Genomic DNA, 22,059 nt, shown 5'->3' with positions numbered 1-22,059 from the left:
CACACTTGTTTCCTGCCGTCAATTGATAAAAAATAAATATTAAAGAAAAGATGTGTAAAAATGATTTTTATTGGCATTGAAAACATAATTACTTGCATTTTATTCTACATTATGTATCGTTTCGTTCCGTGTAAAACTTTGATAATGGCCTTGTAGTCACTACAGTATTTAATTACAGCATAACTCTGGTATTTTCGATTAGGGTTAAGGCTCTCATGTAGCCTTACAATTAATGTAAAAAAAATGTTTTGGATGTTTTGACAAATTCACATATAGAGTATGTATGAAAATTATCGCTGTTATCTTCAAGCAATAATAGTAACAACATCGGACACAGTGCATAGCTTTTCAATTTCAGTATTTAAAGTTATCATGATTTTCTAAATACACGCATGAATGTTGAAAAATTTTCACAGGTCGAACAATCAGCGGGTGGATCTGTGGCAATTAGTCTGGGTGCGAAATTCTTTTATACATAATTGTAAAATGGGGACCGAAAGTTTACTTCGAAAAATAGGAGGCATTCGGATGATGCATTTCGAATAATATGCTTGTATTTATATTGATTTATATAGAGATAAAAACGGGACCGCTGATCTATTTTGGATAATGCCGGGTATTCGAATAAATGGTTGTCGAATAACTGTGGTTGGACTGTATCCTACTCGTCCTGCGATCACTTTTAATGAACTTTGAACTTTTCCAACAAATTCACTTAAAATAGTGAAAGATGAAACAATATACGTATTCATCCTATAAAATTGGATCTTTTGATTATCTGATGTATAAAGATATGAAAAAAAGTGAAGCATTAAAAAATTAGCAAAATTACATAAAAATTGCAGACTAGGTTTGATTGAGTTTGTACATGAAAAAGTGCAACATCCCTCAAGCCCCCTAGCACCGGCTTGAGCAGTACTTTATTCTCAACACTTAAAAGTGCTGGAGTCAATGATTCCGAAGGACCAGAAAAATATAACAACATTGAAATGAAGTGTGAGGCAACATAAAATTATAAACATGATTTCCTTATAAGGCAGGGAAACTTAACACATTTCCATGATACAGATAAACTAAGAACTCAATATATTTATAATGTTCATTCATGTCTTCAAAAATGGCACAATTAAATCGCCATGGTCCCTCAGAATGTTGCTGGGTTCTATTCCGTTATTGCTTGAATACTATTATAATTGCTTGTTAAACATAGTTAATAGTATGGGTTTTTAAATGATTAAAGACATTTTGAACAAAGGGAAACAACTGTAATGACATACACTTACATATACACTTTAAGGTTTTTGGTATCAATTAAATGCTTGGTTTTAAAATAATTAAATAAGTGGGAAAGATCCCATAAATACTGTGAAATGTTATGTCCAATGATGGAATCAGGAGGGGGATATTGTTTTGGCGTCCCTTCTTCAGTCCATCCGCACTACCAAATAGGGATAGAGGGCCATCTAACTGTAAAACAGAAAAAAAGAGAAGTTCATCAGTTTCAATAGAGTAAGGGGCCAGTGGCCCCTTATTTAACAAAAGGAAATAATAAAAAAAATGGCCTCTATCCTATTTCCGCCGGATGTCCACAGATTTTCGTTTCTGCGCTAGTTCTCTGCAACTACTCGCTTGAATTCAACGAAACTTTATGGGAACCTTCAATACCAAGAGGTGATGCGCTTATCATCAGTTTGTTCCGGTCAGACCCTTTAACTCAGAGTTATGGCCCTTGATTAGTTATGCAGTAAGTATGCATATAGAGCAATAATCGTTTTCGCCCTACTTCTCTGCAACAATTGGCTGGAAATCAACAAAACTTTATGGAAACCTTCAATACCAATAAGAAATGCGCATATCATCTGTTTGTTCTGGTCAGACACTTTAAATCAGAGTTATGGCCCTTGATAAGTTATGCAGTATGCATATTGGGCAATAATCGTTTCTGCGCTACTTCTCTGCAACTACTGGCTGGAATTCAACAAATCTTTATGGGAATCATCAATATTAAGAGGAGATGCGCATATCGGTGGCTTGTTTCGGTCAGACTATTCAACTCCGAATTTTGGCCCTTGATTAGTTATGCTTATAGAGCAAAAATCATTTCCGCGCTACTTCTCTGCAACTACTGGCTGGAATTCAACGAAACTTTATGGGAACCTTCAATACCAAGAGATGAGCATATCTTCTCCTTGTTCCGGTCAGACATTTTACTTCAGAGTTATGGCCCTTGTTTAGTTATGCAGTATGCATATAGAGCAATAATTGTTTCCCCGCTACTTCTCTGCAACTACTGGCTGGAATTCAATTAAACTTTATGGGAAACATTAATACCATGAGGAGATGTGCATAATTTGTTGCCTTGTTCAGACCAGACCCTTCATTACAGAGTTATGGCCCTTGATTAGTTATGTAGTATGCATATAAAGCAATATTGCTATTTCTTTGCAACTGCTGTATTGATTTCAACAAAACTGTATGGGAACCATCGATACAAAAAGGCAATTTACATCTCATTGGCATGTCCAGATATAACTATTTAACACAGAGTTATGGCTCTGTTATTGCCCTGAATATTTTTATGTATACAGAAAATAATACTGTTTACACCATGATAGATATATGTAAATAAAGCCTTATGTCTTCAGTTGTTGTGTTAGTAATAACCAGTACTCTGCGGGGGATATAAATTCAACGAATTTGCTTGTTACTTATCGTCTTGATGTATGTTTTTTTCATTTAGGCAAATTGTTTGAACATTTTAGTCTGGAAATATATACAATACAGAGATGTCTTTGTGGCATCTGTGTTTCATTTTTCAATGTAATTCATAACTGGCATGAAACCATATAAAGGAACTCCTATAGCAGGCATAGTGGGCAGTGTTTTGTCCCCAGTCTTTTGTGATTGGGTCCAGACCAGGGCCATGTCAGTTTTGAAAATACAGTAATGCTATTATTTGTAAATATATTCCTATTTTTAGTTTCTAAATTGGAAAAATAGTTTTTATCATGTGTTGGAAAAAGCCTTGTTTATGTCATTGTTTTTACTGGCTTTGCAAATGGGGCCGTATTTCCGGCCCATAACTGTGTGAAAAGAAAACACTTTTGTCAATTATTAACACTACATGTAATTACAAATAAAAGATTCACAAGTTCAACCCAACTCTATCTAAAAAATATTATGAACTTTTTCAGATAGGACTTTAAAAACAAAGGTGCTTTATACCTTCCAGACCCTTAAACTTGCGTGTCATAGGTCAAAACATAAAATGTAAAATTTAGCACAACTACATTGATGTTTTGGCTAGTGTAGCCCTGAACTGACAGCATAGATGTGCAGTTATCATAGAATAAGTACATAGAAAACATTTTTATTCTCTCATAAGTCTCTTTAAATTTGAACATACAGTTTTTTATTCACAAACAGATATAATTTTAAACTGAATATTTCATAAATGTACTGAACCTAGCAGTAGCAGCAGTAATGTATTAGAAAGGATTGAGGACTGATCTCAACCTTTGGGAAACTGATCAGATTCTATATTGACTGGTACTAAATGTTAGAATTTTGAAGGCCTAGAAAATAACAATTGACATTTTTAAATTTAAAGCAAGAGCAAACCGATTTGAAAGAATTAGGGTAGTTTGAGTTTTAATTGTCAACTGTATGAAATAAATAATTAATTTTCTGCATACAGTACAGTTCAAATAATGATTATGAAAAAAATAATTTTAGATTTCATACTGGCTCTTTAATGATTGTATGGCAGTTTTCCAACTTTGCTTTTGCACAGATACTTTAGGTGCCCAGCCTTGAACTATTTTTTTGCAAAATTGAGTAGAATAGAATAGATTTCTCACTTAAGTAATTTAAAGTCTTTAATGGTGTTCGAACCCACAGTACTGAGAGCTTCACGAGCCTGTGATTTTTATATCAATGACTTTAATCATTTAGTCAATGAGACTCCCCCATATTTTTTTATTATAAGCCATTTGTTAGTCTTTAACGTAAGATTCTATAAATCATTTATTAGATATTTATTTAAGTCAGTATTAGGGTGACTGTTATTTTAATACTGATTGGTATAATACGTGATTAGCATTGTAGTATTTACAGTATAATGTATAATTCATATTGCCCATTGAGAGGCTTAAATAAAATATTCTCATTATATACGTAATGTGTATTGGGAAAAATAAATCTTAAATAAGATTTGGCTGGCCTTTTATACAGTATTGTACAATGTATATACAGGCACTATATTTGAAGTTGTAGTGGTTTTTTTTAGCTTCATTGTTAACTTTAGAAATTGTAGTAGCATTTGATATCATATTGATAAAAAATGCTAAAACAATAATATAATGGATTTGAAACAATTCTTCATTTGACTGTATTTTTTGTGAAGTTGATAAAAGGAATGTTTTGTGTTTAATAAGGAATTACAAATGTAAATAATTGTGATAAATTTTAAGTGACTATACAGTAGCAGACAGGTAGATGTTGAGGAGACTTATCTGTTGAAATCTGTTTGAATTATAGTGTTACTGTTTACAAGCATATATATAAATATATTTCTGTTGTGACAGTTAATTTTTTCCATCAACTTCTATTAATTTTAAGATGATTCTACATAAAATTCTGACACCTATATTGCACTAATTGAGGATATGATAAAAAATGTATTTAATTTTTTTTGAGAAATACGAGTGACATTATAACATAGGTAACCAGTTACATAGAACGTGACAAATATTGAGATCTCACATGTGCAGGACTATACATGTATCTAATACAGACTAGAAGTTACAAATCGTTTTTATAATAAAATCGATGAAAGCATGAGGTGAAGTGGGCGACACGTTAATGATTTGATGATAATCTTGTGGTGATAATGATCCAGTTAATGATGATTTGCCGTAGAATTTTATAATTTCATTAGATATGGATATCCTAGAATCAGATCTGAACAAATTGTACTGTATATAGCTATAGTAAATCAATCAATTCTTGGTGTCTGTATTATTATAGGAAGATATTGTCAGCATCACATTCTGTCTACACTGTTACGTACTATATCGAGAAAATTATTGACAACATCTGATTTATTGTTGGATGTCAATTTGTTATATTTTATGAAACATCAGTTAAAGAATTAAAATAAGTGACAAATTTATTATGAAAACATGGCAATGACATTAAGGTAGAAATGACTAATGAACTCTGTTAAGTATAAAGTCTTTTTAATAAATAAAGCAGAATTGTTTCAGTGGACTCTTTTCGACAATGCGACTACAGTTTGAAACAGATTAAATCAAGTTTTGTGTGAAAATTATGTTTGAATTCGGTTTTAGTTATTCTGTGAACTTTGTGATATACTTTTAAATTAAATTAAGTTTCTGGCAGATAATTTGATATTTGAATGCACATTGTATAAAAGATTTTTGAAATGGAAACACATATTAAGAAAGAATTTGTGAAAAACTAAGACATGAATGGGGGCTGTACAAGGTAAAGTAGATGAAGCTAATCTTGTGATTAATAAAGAATCATCATTCTTGAAGGAATTTAAAATGGGGAACCAGTCTAAAACAGGATTAAAATTTGTATCGGTTCCCACTACCAACCATGTGAAAAATGGGGCGTAAGTATTTTTAGTTTCAGACTCAAGTATAAGTTCACCTGATTAACCACTACCTACCCTGTAGAATTTATGAAATGTGCTAAATTATCCTGGTTTAAAATTGTTGAATTTCAAAATTGAAATATAAAATATCAGCTTACAATATAGAGCCATATCTGACCACAAGTTGATTTTTTTTCAATTTTTTTTGAGGGTACGAGAAACAGTTACTCTTCTCTAGCATGCCAATGTGATGCATGCAGGGACATATGAGGTTACAAAGTTGATTAACAAGGGCAAAGATGTAACAGTTCATTATTTTTATTATGAAGGAATATGAAACTGTTGACCACATATATTATGACTTTTGCTACAATCTTATTTTGTCATGTTTTAAGTCACACTAACCATGTTGAAGTGATACGGTGACTTGTTAGCTTTTCTTGCTTGGGAAGACTAGGAATGTACTGTACGTCTATTTTCATATTCCCATTAATTTTTATGTGCATGTAAAATAGATGTTAACTAGAGTATTATTTCTATTATTTTTTTTGTATAGAAGATTTGTTAGGCATCAGTAACATTCTCTGTAATTACATAACTTTGCAGATCATAAAAGGGCGGCTTGAGAGATACTAAGGATTCAAAATAAATCACAGTGTAGAATGCAGGACTACAATACAATGTATATATGGGTTATTGTGATTACCATGTTTTACTTCCTATCACTGTATTATATATTGCAACCTCACACAATTCAACTTGTATCATCTTTTGCAATCACAGGACGTAGATTATGCAGATGTGTTTCTACACAGTGAAGTTGCAGTGACTTAGATGTTTTCCTATTGAAAATGACATTTGCAAAGATAATGGATAACTTTTCATAAAGTAGAAAGATTGTTTTGAACAAATTATTTTTTGTCAATTTTAGACGGAAACAGTTGTTAACGATGAGTGAAGAAAAGTCTCGTAAGATTTTAGATGGGACAGTGAAGATGGATAAAACACAGGGAGAGTTTGTTGGGCGAGCTGGACTTACATATCAACAAGATAGTAGCAGGCTGCAGGTTAGTTAACTATATCATCACTCTGATCACAAGATAGTAGCAGGCTGCAGGTTAGTTAACTATATCATCACTCTGATCACAAGATAGTAGCAGGTTAGTTAACTATATCATCACTCTGATCACAAGATAGTAGTAGGCTGCAGGTTAGTTAACTATATCATCACTCTGATCACAAGATAGTAGCAGGCTGCAGGTTAGTTAACTATATCATCACTCTGATCACAAGATAGTGGTAGGCTGCAGGTTAGTTAACTATATTATCACTTTGATCGCAAAATAGTAGTAGGCTGCAGGTTAGTTAACTATATCATCACTCTGATCACAAGATAGTAGCAGGCTGCAGGTAAGTTAACTATATCATCACTCTGATCACAAGATAGTAGTAGGCTGCAGGTTAGTTAACTATATCATCACTCTGATCACAAGATAGTAGCAGGCTGCAGGTTAGTTAACTATATCATCACTCTGATCACAAGATAGTAGCAGGCTGCAGGTTAGTTAACTATATCATCACTTTGATCGCAAGATAGTAGCAGGCTGCAGGTTAGTTAACTATATCAACACTCTGATCACAAGATAGTAGTTGGCTGCAGGTTAGTTAACTATATTATCACTCTGATCACAAGATAGTAGCAGGCTGCAGGTTAGTTAACTATATCATCACTCTGATCACAAGATTGTAGCAGGCTGCAGGTAAGTTAACTATATTATCACTCTGATCACAAGATAGTAGTAGGCTGCAGGTTAGTTAACTATATCATCACTCTGATCACAAGATAGTAGCAGGCTGCAGGTTAGTTAACTATATCATCACTCTGATCACAAGATAGTAGCAGGCTGCAGGTTAGTTAACTATATCATCACTTTGATCGCAAGATAGTAGCAGGCTGCAGGTTAGTTAACTATATCAACACTCTGATCACAAGATAGTAGTTGGCTGCAGGTAAGTTAACTATATCATCACTCTGATCACAAGATAGTAGCAGGCTGCAGGTTAGTTAACTATATCATCACTCTGATCACAAGTTGGTAGCAGGCTGCAGGTTAGTTAACTATATCATCACTCTGATCACAAGATAGTAGCAGGTTGCAGGTTAGTTAACTATATCATCACTCTGATCACAAGATAGTAGCAGGCTGTAGGTTAGTTAACTATATCATCACTCTGATCACAAGATAGTAGCAGGCTGCAGGTTAGTTAACTATATCATCACTCTGATCACAAGATAGTAGCAGGCTGTAGGTTAGTTAACTATATTATCACTCTGATCACAAGATAGTAGCAGGCTGCAGGTTAGTTAACTATATTATCACTCTGATCACAAGATTGTAGCAGGCTGCAGGTTAGTTAACTATATCATCACTCTGATCACAAGATAGTAGCAGGCTGCAGGTCAGTTAACTATATCATCACTCTGATCACAAGATAGTAGCAGGCTGCAGGTAAGTTAACTATATCATCACTCTGATCACAAGATAGTAGCAGCCTATTTGTCATCACTCTGATCACAAGATTGTAGCAGGCTGCAGGTTAGTTAACTTTATCATCACTCTGATCACAAAATAGTAGCAGGCTGCAGGTTAGTTAACTATATCATCACTCTGATCGCAAGATTGTAGCAGGCTGCAGGTTAGTTAACTATATCATCACTCTGATCACAAGATTGTAGCAGGCTGCAGGTTAGTTAACTATATCATCAATCTGATCGCAAGATTGTAGCAGGCTGCAGGTTAGTTAACTATATCATCACTCTGATCGCAAGATAGTAGCAGGCTGCAGGTTAGTTAACTATATCATCACTCTGATCACAAGATAGTAATAGGCTGCAGGTTAGTTAACTATATTATCACTCTGATCACAAGATAGTAGTTGGCTGCAGGTTAGTTAACTATATCATCACTTTGATCACAAGATAGTAGCAGGCTGCAGGTTAGTTAACTATATCATCACTCTGATCACAAGATAGTAGTTGGCTGCAGGTTAGTTAACTATATCATCACTCTGATCACAAGATAGTAGTTGTCTGCAGGTTAGTTAACTATATCATCACTCTGATCACAAGATTGTAGCAGGCTGCAGGTTAGTTAACTATATCATCACTCTGATCACAAGATAGTAGCAGGCTGCAGGTTAGTTAACTATATCATCACTCTGATCACAAGATAGTGGTAGGCTGCAGGTTAGTTAACTATATCATCACTCTGACAATGTAATTGATGACTTACCAGCTTTACAGGTGGGGGAGGACCTCAAATGTTCCTTTGTAAGTTATATCAGGCACAACTTGGCATTGGAGTAAAATACAACCAGCTTTCCCTAAGCTAACTAGATAGCTGCTCACATAGAAGAATCTGAAGTCCCAGGCGGGCGTTAAAAAGCTTAGCCACTCAGATGCAAATGATCCTTATATGGGACAGCTGAGAGTGAATTCATTAACCCATGCCATGCTAAACATCTTCAAACCTGACTCAAATGTTCACTTTAAATCAATGATGTGCAGAAATCTTGCTGCTGCTGTGCAGGCTCAAGTTCAAGGTCACAAGTGAAGGTCAAATGTCAAGACAATTTTTTGTCTACTCTTTTTACCTTGAAGGGCTTTCTTCAAACTTGGCTCAGATATTCAGCTTAACAAGAGGATGAGCAGAACCCATGTCACAGCTGTGCCAGCCCAAAATCAAAGTCACACTTGAAGGTCAAATGTTATCAAAGTCACGCTTGAAGGTAAAATGTCATCAAGGTCAAATGTCATGAAAGTCATGCTTGAAGGTCAAATGTCATCAAAGTCACGCTTGAAGGCCAAATGTCATCAAAGTCATACTTGAAGGTCAAATGTCATCAAAGTCATACTTGAAGGTCAAATGTCACCAAAGTCATGCTTGAAGGTCAAATATCATCAAAATCTAGCTTGAAGGTCAAATGTTATCAAAGTCATGCTTGAAGGTCAAATGGCAGATAATTTTTTGTCCGCTCAATAAAACCTATACCTCTTGAAGGATTTTCCGAAAACTTTGGTCAAATGTATAACAAAATTAAGTGCATTATTCTGGGTGTGAATATACTAGCATTTCATCAAGCAGCAACTCAAATTTAGCATGATTCATGAACTGTGTAGTAATGATTTGCTCAAGTGCAAATTCCTCAAGTGCAAATTCCTCATGTGCAAATTTCATTTGAAATTGAATAATAATGAGCTTGATAATGAATAACTGATTAGAATTTTCATAAGAACTTTAAAACTTACGCACAACTCCTGTCTGAAGAATTGGAATTCATATTTGGTCATTGTTGACATATGGGACCTCAGTGACTGAGTGGTTAAGGTGGCTGATTTTATATCACATGCCCATTACTGGTATAGGTTTGACTCCCATTCCTGGTATAGGTTTGACTCTCATTAAGGATGGCAGATACTATGTTTAGTAGTTACAGGTATAGAACTGCAGTAAATAATTGATTACACAAAGAAATGTGTATATAAACAAATAAATCATTCATTTGAAATGAATTGTTCACTTTGACCATATATAGGTTCACAGCAACAGCATATATAATCACTAAACAGCTTAATGTGTAAAATTTATCACATAAACAATGGAGCAGGAGTGTAACAAACCCATTTAATAAAAACAATATTACACTATTGAAATAACACTTTGACATGATGTCATTTGCATTATATATAAACATAGCATAAAAGTGTGCTAATGTTAGCATTACACTACAGGCATGTCATGAAAAAATACTCTTTAACTGTAAACCATTCTAATTTTAATTATATTATATTTGTGTAGATTAAATATTAAATTTATTGAACTTGTTGAATAAAACAATATTATGCTCCCGGAGGCTTGCATGATATAATTCTATTCAACCTGTTCAATAAATTTAGTATTTTCACCCATTCAATATCCTCTATTTATCTACTTACTGCGCCATTGTAATATAAAAGTTATAGCTGATGTCCACATATTTCAAACAAAGCAATGCATGTGTTTTCATAAAAGTCACAGTTTGTAGTTGATTAAATCACCTTCAAGTATCAAGTACCAAACATCCTCATAATACTTGTTCCATTTTCCACAAATCATAATCCATATTTTTCATATACATGTATAACACTTTAATTCCATAAACTTGATAGCTGAAACTCATAGAAACAGTTTAATTATAGCCTGTTAAGTATGAAGCTGTCACACTTGAAGCATTATAAAAGGGAGGTCAAAGGTTATTCCAAAAGATCACACTCATCTGTTTCTTATCTTATCAATACGTATGTTTTGCTTTATTTAGCAAGTTGAATTATTTATAATGCCCCCCTTTGAAGAAGTGGGGGTATATTGCTTTCCATTTTTCTGTTTGTCGGTCAATAGCTCCACTATTTAAAATGGTTTCTTCAGGTCAAATTGACATTGATTGTCAAAATGTTTTCCAATTTTTTAACTCAAAAATTTATGGGACCTTGACCTTTAAACTTCACATGTGCATTGGTCTTGGCCTGTTGATGACCCATATTGATTTTGGGGTCAAGGTCATATTGACCTTGTAGGTAAAAAGGGTTTCTGATCAATAACTTGACAACCCATGGGTCCTTGGCCCTCAAACTGTATAGGTGCATTGGTTTTGGCCCCTCTTGATTTTGGTGTCATATGGTCAAAGGTCAATGTCACATTGACTTTGTAGGTAAAAACGGTCTCCGATCAATAACTTGACAACCCATGTGCTGTTGGCCCGCAAACTTTGTAGGTGCTTTGGTCTTTGCAAGTAGATGACCCCTATTGATTTTGGGGTTAACCAGTCAAAGGTCAAGGTCATATTGGCCCTGTAAGTAAAAATGTTTTCTTATCAGTAACTTGTAACCCATGGGCCCTTGGCCCTCAAACTGCATAGGTGTATTGGTCTTGGCCAGTAGATATGCCTTATTGATTTTGGGGTCAGGGATCAGAGGTTAAGGACACATTGACCTTGTATATCATATAATTTCCTATCAATAACTTGACAACCCATTGTTAACGAATTGGCTGTCATTAAGGTTGCCTACATGATTCATAAAATTAATGCATATATTATTTGGTATGATTTGTGATAACTTTGTCATAAAATTGCTGCACACAACCTTTACGGTCTCAATGTAGTGACAAGTCATGACCAGTAGATAACCCCATTGAGTTTTTGGTCACTAAGTCAAAAGTCAATCTCAATAACCTGGCCACAATTGGCTGCCAATAAGGGGCATACATGATTTACCAACATGTCTTTCTTATTTATATATATATTTTTGTTTTGTATTTTCAGGACTTGCAAGGGAAGAGAACTTTTGCGAGAAGTTATATAAATGAAATGACAAAAGAGGCCATATTTGTAGACAGAAAACGTAATGAACTGAACAAAATATGGCCCCAGATATTTTATGAAATGGTCTATTCAGCTGTATCAGACATGTCAGACTCTACTAGTTATATGAAAAAATGCCTGGAAGATTTAGACAAAAGTTAGCATTAGCTGTGAACCAGTCATATGACTGGTGCCCAAAATTAAATCATTTATAGCAGTCATGTGACTGGTGCCTGGTACCCTGAATAAAATAATCAGACTGGTACCCAAGATGAAATAATTCAAACCAGGATTAAAGGAATTGTCCCATAATCCATCCAGTCATCAGACAAATGCTCAAAAGGAATCAGTTGATTTACTACTTGAGATTTTGGCATTACACCTGCTATTCTATCATTTTATATGGTTTTGAAAAGTGCTAACTGTGAACCCAATCTATGTCATGGATGATCAGTTTGAAATATTTACCTGATTGTAATCATGGCTGTAATTAAAGCTGTGCTGTAATTAATTGTGTTATCAATTAAGTGATGAAATATATTGAAATCAGTCTTTCACTGGTACTGTTAAATTAATTTGGCTGGTACCTGTTTTTTGTATACAAGTACAGGACTTCTTGAATATGGAAAAGAGGACCAGTTTTATAGGAACGGAAGTCTGGATTTATTGTGTGACCTTTAATGACAAAATTAACCATGTTTGCAAGTTTCTGGTAAACAAGAAAAAAATATCAGCACATTTTGCTGACCAATATTCAATGTTGTTTTGAGGTGACATTTTATTGTTTTGAAATACACATTATTTGATTGTAAAACTAGTCCAAAGTATTTTGTGACTGTTAAATTCTCTTTGTATGTGATATATACCAGTGTATAAGGTATACCAGTGTATTTGGTAAATCAATTTGGTAGTAACGTATATCTGAAATTTTGATTTTCTTAATTATGCAAGCATGTTAATCAATTATAGCCCTACAACAGATAGTGGTGTTCCGAAGTATTTATTTTGTTTTAAATAAAATAAAATATGAAATATTTTGTCTGTTGATATATTTTTATTGTTTACGCAGTGACATATGTAATACTTATTTAACATACATACATGTAACAGAACATATATTTTATTCAACATAATATTGTATAAATACAATTAATAGTCAAACAGTTCAAATATAATGTAATGTTAAGCATTATAAATTCCAATAAGTTAGCAGAGAATTTTTGTTTGCAAATATAACAAGGTAATGACCTACCTAACAGAATTTGTAAATAACACAGGTATGAATACCGGTATGTTACATTTAGGTTTAAGCCGACAAAATATTCCATGAAAGATACTTATACATGTAAATCAAAAAAGAAATATAATTGTTAAGCGTTGCAATGTCTCGTCATCTACCCATTAAATGGCAATTATAATTATTAAAGATGACATAATCATTGTGTGTAACTAAGCAATTTTTGTTGTGGTTATCTCCCTTTTACCAGTATGCATAAGTAAAATTAGTAAGGCATAAATTATTTATATGGATTGGGATTAAACATTCTTGTCACTTTAATATGGTAACTTACCAGCTGGAGGCATGAAGGGAAACTACTGCTGCCCCTCGGTTCATTTCCTTGGCAGAATTTTTTCTCACACAACAAAAAGATTAGACATACCCAGCAGGCCATCAAACAAGAACCTTATTCATATACTTAAATACATTTTAAGATTATCATTGACAGGTAGTGTAAGAATACATTTTAACATGTGTACCTATGTACCTAGAATTCTTTGGTTGAGTCATACACTGAAAATTACTTTCCATCAATGCAATATACATGTATATGACACCAATAGTAGTTACTCAAGGAGATGGACTGAAAAGTGATTTAACAGCTATATATAATGCAGTAAATACCTAAATATTTTTCAAGTAAGAACACTTATTTTGAATTATTGCATTATGGCCTTTGTATCTGAACATTAGACACATTTGCACATTGTCTTTCATTTGACATGCTGAAATATGACCTTGACCCCAAAATTCATTTGGCACTACTGCATTAGTGAAAAAGTGGGTCAAATTTTCCCCTGTTCTCTACATAGCTTTCCTTGAATCAAAATTGGGTCAAATTTTCTTAAAATGTATATGTAGTACAATGTACAACCTTAAAAATAACATTGTCTCATCCACATGGGCTAAAGACTTTACGTCACCTGCTGGTACTCTAACATTTGTGAAATTTATACAGAAGTCTTGAGTACTTTGTAACGCTGTTGTACACTACTTATTAGTAGAGCACCAGTACAAGTACATTCGTGTTCAAGTCAAGATCAGAAATATTCAAAGAAAGGACTGGCAAAATCAAGTTCAAAACCATAATTCTTTTTTGACTCACTCATAAAAAGGATAAGATGGCACTTTAATAGTAGCGTATGTGTACATTGCTGAAGACAACTGCTTGGCAACTTCTCATGCTCCCAATGAGGTTTCTAACAGCCCTTGCGAGAATGGCGGCCTATTCTTGCACCAACATCGCCTCAAGCTCCTGGGTTCTTCTTGGTCGCACCTGGTGAGCTGATATCCTTATCTGCAGCTCATTCCATATGTGCTCGATTGGATTTAAATCGATTGTTTGAGTTGGCTAGTGTAAGGATCTGACATTCTAGCATAATTCTGAAATGTACTTACAACAGAACTTGTAATAAAATCCAAGTGACATTGTGAAATCCTATAGCTTCATATATTGTTGACTTCTACAAGAAAAAGATTCACTTACCTGATTGATCTGAAGGAACACTGTATTGACACTTATTGACTTTGCAATTTAGGCTGATAGAAATGTTAAACTTACCTTTATGTATAGCAGAAAACTGATTTTCTCTTTACATTTTTTGTATAGCAGACGTCCAATGAAATCTGTCAGTTCATATTTTATATTGAAGATTTCTTATTGTTAATATCAATTTCAGTCAAATTCAATTCAAGAACGTAATTTATGTAAAGTTTATGATTGATCAAGGTCAGAAATCCTTAAGTATTCACTACATGTTTTTGTATATTAAAGCAGCACGCCTCCAGGTTCATGCTTATTTTCATGAAATTTTTGAAAATGTATTTGAATGTGTAATATTGTGAAGTAACCAAAGGGAAGCAATTTACACATTATCAATGGCATTTACAAATCACGTATATTACAAAAAAGTGGTAAAAATGTGCTTAAATAGCCTTTACTGCGTTAGTAATGCAGTAGAAATATAGTTGTAAATACTGAAAAAAATCAGTTATTAATCGCACAAAATATGTAAATTATTACTTGAATCTTGAAACTTTTTACTTTTCCTTACATCTTAGTACATTTTTCTCAAGTTTGATTTTATTGAAATATTTTGACTCATCTGGAGGCATGTAGCTTTTATGATTTTCGTATGCAGGTTTTATACGAGATTTCAATATGGCCGCCATTGAAATCCAAGATTTCAGATTCAGAAATCCATTGGAGGATTTCCGGATTTCTGGTGTTTCATTGGTGGATTTCAAACACAGAACCTTATAAAAGTCAGAACCCAACCAATCTTGACCTCCAAGTAGATAATAAAGTTTTAAAACCGCCAAAGTTCAAATTCAGTAAACATCTTACAAACGACATAGTTATCCAAACTTGTAACTTGATATGCATTTATATCCAGTATTATTAACTCACTAGACACTGTTGTTTCCGAAATACTTGTTATAAACTTAGAAAACTGTATAAAAATTGTATTTATTTTCCCCATCCTGACATACGTTTACACTAGTCATGGGGCTCAATAACCTACCTCTGCAGGTAGGAACGCGCATTGTCGTCCAATAAAATGAAATGGTCGCCCACTGCCCATGCATACAGCCTAACCTTGACGTCTAAACATATCATCGATGTATGCTGACTCTATTTAGCGCAACGATATTAAGCCGTCGACCTGTCCCAGCTGATGCTTTTCCACATCATTACTGACCGACCCCCGTACCGTTCGTGCTCAGCAATATTCCTGATTGTCTCTTGCAAGTTAAATAAGTTGGATTAGAGGAAAATGTGCTGCCGTTGCAAACTGTCCTCGGCGGGCCTGGATAATCAAGAATCGGTCTGCTGCTGCTGTCACTGCCATGGAATGATCATATATTTCAAAAATCATTGTAGAACAAAAATGCGTCTCTGCTACCACTAAAAAAACAACAACAAAAAATAACGAGGGTGCAAGCTTTCCATGACCATGACGAGACCATCTTAAAAACATCTTGCATGCAGCACAGGGATATGACACTTTGATATGATAATGTGGAAATTGACTTTAAATCATATTTTGGGTGTTGTAATAGGAACTGGGGGAGTGGGGGGTGGGGAGGGGAGGGATAAGCGGTAGTGGATAATATCAGATCAAAGCGTCCTATCCCTGTGGCATTTAGCAATTGGGCATTTTTCCCTTCAAGGCTTCACAATCGGACAATAAAAAGGAATTGCTTGGCCAGCGCATAATAGTTATTAAAGATTTGAAAAATCACCATTTAATGCTAAAAATAAATCTAAGGTTGCAGTTGCTTGAAAATGAACCTGCAAAATAACATGGAAAGGTTCTTTAATTCGGTTTTAAATGCAAATCCATGGAGTTTCCAACTGAGGTCCTGACTAGGACCTGGACCTATTTGCCCCTTCCAGTCCCATAAACTTTCTGTATAAATATTTTTTTTATTTTTTTTTTGCCAATTCCTAAATTGATTATTTACAACGTGTATAACTTTAATACATTTAAGATAGTGTCCTTGATTGGGACTAACAGACTGCTTGTGTGAATGAAGTAAAAGATAGCGATCACCGTTATGTCACAACAAAGTGCATAAAACAACAGACTGAAGTACAACACTGTTGTTGTCTCCTTGCAATATAATAAGGTTTATTATAAACTATATCTTTTTTTCGGAACAGTAAGAAAATATCCTAACTATCCACAAGTGCCCGTCCGTCTGTATGCCCGAAATAACAATACATGTACACTCATTAGAATAGTTTGATAATTTCTTTGTAGAATACTTTATTTATTTATTGTGGGTTTTACGTCACATCGACACAGAATAGGTCTTATCGCGACGTTCCAGCTTTACTGGTGGAGGAAGACCTCAGATGCCCTCCTTGCATCCTTGCATTATTTCAGGCACGAACGGGCACCTGAGTAGAACCACCGACGTTCCGTAAGCCAGCTGGATAGCTTCCTCACATGAAAAAATCAAAAGTCCCTGTCGGGATTCGAACCCCCAGCGGTGAGGGGCAAGTGGTTTGAAGTCAACGACCTTAACCACTCGGCCACGGACGCCCCCTTTGCAGAATACGACTGCACGGTTGTTCAACACATATGACATACAGATTTTACACCATGCTTCAGTTTGATAATGATGATTTTGTAAGGTTAATATTTTGCAAACTAACTATTACAAAATTTCATATTGGGAGGCAAGGTATCCAAAAACGGTAAGCAGCTTTTCTCTTGAAAATCTAAATTCCAAATAAATTCTAAGGTCGAATTACATTTATTGCACTTGTGAGACCTTTAAATGTTTTCTGCATCAATGGCGATATTCGTATTTTTATAGGTTTAAAATACAGACCATTTCTCCTTTAGTGCCAAAAGAAAGACCCCATTTCTCATTTAGTGTCACAAGATAGGCCAAACAACCCCAGGCTATTTCTCCTTTAGTGCCTCAAGCAGGGCTGGGAATCAAAACTGCGTCGTATCCTACAAAATGTAAACAAACGCCGCCATCTTGGAACAAAAAAGGTATGTTTTTGTTTATAACTCTTTTTGTTGGAAATGATTGAAAACCAGATATATGTATTAACACGCTCCACTATTTTCCGGTTCGTTCGGTATATGTTGCTTGAACAACTATTTTGTAAAACAAAAGTTATAGCGAACTTGCAACTCGAAGCGGAGCAGAATTTTTATGAAATTGTGTGGATACGACGCAGTTCATATTGCTTTATCAATCGGTTTTTCCTTCAAATCAATTATATACCCGTTTCAGAGTTCACCATAAACTTCAAAATATTATTTTGCATCATTTACTAAAATTTCATTAAAAAGAAATGTTTATTTTCCAAGAAAATAATAATTTGTATGAAATGATACGACGCAGTTGAAAATAAAATATGATACGACGCAGTTGTATTTTCATTGCAGGCTGCATATTGGTTCACCTATTAAATTATGCGTTAAGTATGGTAGTAACGTCCAACAACATTTCTTGTTTATAACTCAAGTCAAAAGCAGAGGTCACTCATTGGTTCCAAGAAAATGGAGAATGTAATATTTTTTTTTATAAAGGCTTTATTTTTCGGTCCCACTTTGGCACCTGTCATAAACATCTACACATTCCAGAAAGCTGTATCAAATGCAATATACATTGAAACAAGTCATCGCACACCCATTGAAAACATGTTCTAGTGTTGCGTTAGAATGCTTATACGAGTAAACTTGTTGCCGTGAGTTCGAAACTAATGGGGTATTTTTCATTTGCAGTCTTTTGATATCCAGAGTAACCTCTCGTGGACCTTGTATCAATCAGTAATGACCTTTGTTGTTTTTTTTTAAAGAAAGAATTACAAATTTTGAAAAAAGGTCATTTCCTATCGGAAGAGAGGTATGCGCAAATGCATGCATGCCTACTTTTGTTACTTAAAATCAACAACAATATCTGTCAATTCCGTTATTATATACTTAGGTCTTTACGTGCCGATTTTATTGTATTCATTTTCTTAATAATCGGTGAGAACAGATAACCTTTATCATTTAAAACATTTAAATGATCATTAACTTTTTAAAATTATATTATAAATGGTTAAGCTTCGATATATTTTTGCAAGTAGGGTATGCAAGTAGGGGTTCAGTCATTTTAACGCTGATTTTGTCGTATTGCATTTCTTTATCACCTACGAAATGTATTTTCTATTTTTGCACCATAGTATCATTCATCCCCATTAAAAAATAAAATTTCAAATAGAGTTACAAATGATAAAACTATAAATTATTTTGTAAAGAAGGTGTCCGTTTTGCAAAGGTATTTTACGCTTCGAACCGATACATTTGATACGATGATTCAATAGTATTGGAGAAGTTTTCATTATATTGAATTAAAGCCGGGATGAGAAAATTTAGGTCAGATTATCGCATCGAATTTTCTACAGACTAGAGACATGGCATCTTAACATACCTTCATATTTAAGTACGATTTGTATTTGATAATGAATTGCCGGACACATAAAACAAAAATTTTCAAAAAATGACTTCATGTTTACATTGAAACTTTCTCTGCTATTCACACCACTGACACATACTTTTTTTAAAACGAAATTCCAAAGTAAAAGGTGAGCTTAGAGATCGATAAAATATTTTATTTCAATAGGAAATTTAAATGTTTTTGTCTTTATTGTCTTTATAATTAATTTCAATGTTTATATAAAAAAAACCTACTTATTTGTACAACTGACATTTAAGATGTTGAAAAAAAAACAACAAACAAAAAAACAAACAAAAAAAACAAACAAAAAAAAAACAACAAAAAAAAACAGAAAGGTGTGTCCGACCGAGGCCGAGCTTTTTATGTTTACTGTCTTCAAATCACTTACACTGAACTGCTATGAATTTCGAAAACCACCAAGGACTTTTGATTCTTTCGCGTGGAAAACCTAGCAAGCAAGTTTCAAAATGTCGATGGTTCTCTACAGGTGCAACATTTTGCCTGAAGTTATGTATAAAGGCGCACCTGAGGTACTCGTCCCCAGTAAAGCTAAATGGTAGAGTGAAAGTTTGAAATAAAACAACAAAAAACAGTCATTACTTAGAACATACAGAACCACATTTTACTAAGAGCATAGCTAGCCAAAATGAAGTTTGTGATTCAAGTTTACAGGTCTCTTTATTTTTGCAAAAAAGGAATAATACTAAACATACAAGAAAACATTAACAATTATTTCAGATATTATGATAAATTAAGTAACATGTTCATGGTTAAATGTAGCTTCTGCAATTTAAAAATTCAAATTAAATGTTTTATTGGACATCACACAATGTATTCTAAATAATCAAAAGCAACAAAACATTGTTATAAACCGTGAATAATCTGCTTTTTTATCTAGCACAAGCGATTATTCCGTAAAATAGACATATATTGCCAAAATTATCCTTGTTGAAAAGACTGCCAAAAATAGAACTGCGTCGTATCATATCTTAATTTCAACTGCGTCGTATCATTTCGTACAAATCATTATTTTCTTGGAAAATAAACATCTCTTTTTAATGAAATTTTAGTAAATGATGCAAAATAATATTTCGAAGTTTATGGTGAACTCTGAAAACGAGTATATAATTGATTTGAAGGATAAAATATAGATAAAGCAATATGAACTGCGTCGTATCCACAAAACTTCATAAAAATTCTGGCCCGCTTCGAGTTGCAAGTTCGCTATAACTTTTGTTTTACAAAATAGTTGTTCAAGCAACATATACCGAACGAACCGGAAAATAGTGGAGCGTGTTAATACATATACCTGGTTTTCAGTCATTTCCAACAAAAAGTGTTATCAACGAAAACATACCTTTTTCGTTCCAAGATGGCGGCGTTTGTTTACATTTTGTAGGATACGACGCAGTTTTGATTCCCAGCCCTGAAGATAGACAAAAAAACTTCCTGACCGGGAATGATTTTGACGTTTACTGACTGAAGAGGAGCTCGCAAATAGGACATATGTCTGGCCAATTCAAAACACTGATGCAAAATAGATAACTGCCAATTTATTATGAAGTTTTGATTCTCAGCAAAAAGTTGAGTGTGTTATATAATTACAATATTCCTACACCCGAGGATTACCTAAATTATACGAACGGCAGTAACGTTAGTTAATTGTATGACCGGCTGCTTTAAACGAAAAGGACTTTTTTCTCTCTCATTTAAGTTGCGTTTGAGGCATTTTAAGTTCTTCCATTTTTTCCTGTTCTAACTGCTTATAGAAAATATCTTTACTTTGCAGTTTCTATTTCCTCTTATTTATTATATGTTTTTGTCACTCATTTTTTTACTGTTTTCAGTTTTAATTAGGCCCTATAATATCATTACATCTCTCGAGATAATAAAATGTCCAAGGTAGACTCTACAATGCAAATTTATTATGAAAAACAAGCGTGGAAAGCAGATGAAGATGGAATCAATAAGTAATTGTGTTAGTATAAACAGTCTTGTAACTTGGTATTGATAACATTTAGGTAAATGATTTATGTTTTAAAAATTTCAAAGAGAATGACTTCTTTTTAAATTTTTGTTTTTCTTTTTTTTAAACAACATTTGAAAGAAAACCCAAAAAAACAAATCAAGTTTTCGCTGAAGCACGTATCGTGACATGGGAAGTAACTCGTCTTCAAATTGTGAGACAATATGATGAAGTTGTCTTCCTGTATTGCTGTTGCGTCCGCTCGAGAAAATGTTCTTTAATATCAAATACCCATTTACAACTACTATTATATCATATACATAAATTATATATAGTTAACGTGTAATGTATTGTAATTTTGTTCTTGTTGATCAACGGGAGATTGTTTTATGATAACTTTACCATAACGCCGAACGCCTGTGATCTAAATGTTGCCTATCTATTATCAGTTTTTAAAGAAAACTACAACGACAAAACATGTTGTTGTTTTTTAAAATCAACTTGAGAAGGTCTATGAAATAAGTGAACTATATATGTGCATATGAAAATATAAATATAAAATTATAACACATAGATCTACTTGTGAGAGAATAAAGACGAAGTGATTTGTGGGAATTTGACAGAAAGGAAAATGTTAAAAACCAATGTTAAACTTTAAAAAAATTTCTTTAAAATTGTTTTGGACCTATCAATAAGCGTACGTTACGGAACCAATAGAACGACAATTGACGCAGGCGCGGATAAGTATAATTTTCCAGCGTCTAATATAAAATGTAAATAATAGTTCTTGTCATTCTAAGATAGTTCTAAACTTATATA

General features: G+C 33.7%; 1 protein-coding gene across 6 annotated transcripts in view; it reads left to right on the top strand.

The window, feature by feature from the left end:
• LOC132755176 (leucine-rich repeat-containing protein 49-like) overlaps positions 1-13,054 on the top strand; it is a 75,962-nt gene extending 62,908 nt beyond the window's left edge. For all 6 annotated transcript variants that reach the window (XM_060746381.1, XM_060746309.1, XM_060746018.1 and 3 more), the window contains 2 exons: positions 6,555-6,690; positions 11,984-13,054. In XM_060746381.1, coding sequence (XP_060602364.1) covers positions 6,555-6,690; positions 11,984-12,184 — 337 coding nt within the window. In that variant the 3' untranslated portion in view covers positions 12,185-13,054. The remainder of the gene's footprint in view (positions 1-6,554; positions 6,691-11,983) is intronic.
• Positions 13,055-22,059: the final 9,005 nt, after the last annotated feature.

The sequence above is a fragment of the Ruditapes philippinarum genome, unplaced genomic scaffold, assembly GCF_026571515.1.
Source record: "Ruditapes philippinarum isolate M1 unplaced genomic scaffold, ASM2657151v2 ctg2273_1_1_1_1, whole genome shotgun sequence".
Lineage (NCBI taxonomy): Eukaryota > Metazoa > Mollusca > Bivalvia > Venerida > Veneridae > Ruditapes > Ruditapes philippinarum.
Note: the sequence above shows the minus strand (reverse complement) of the source record. Positions and strands in the feature narration are given on the sequence as shown.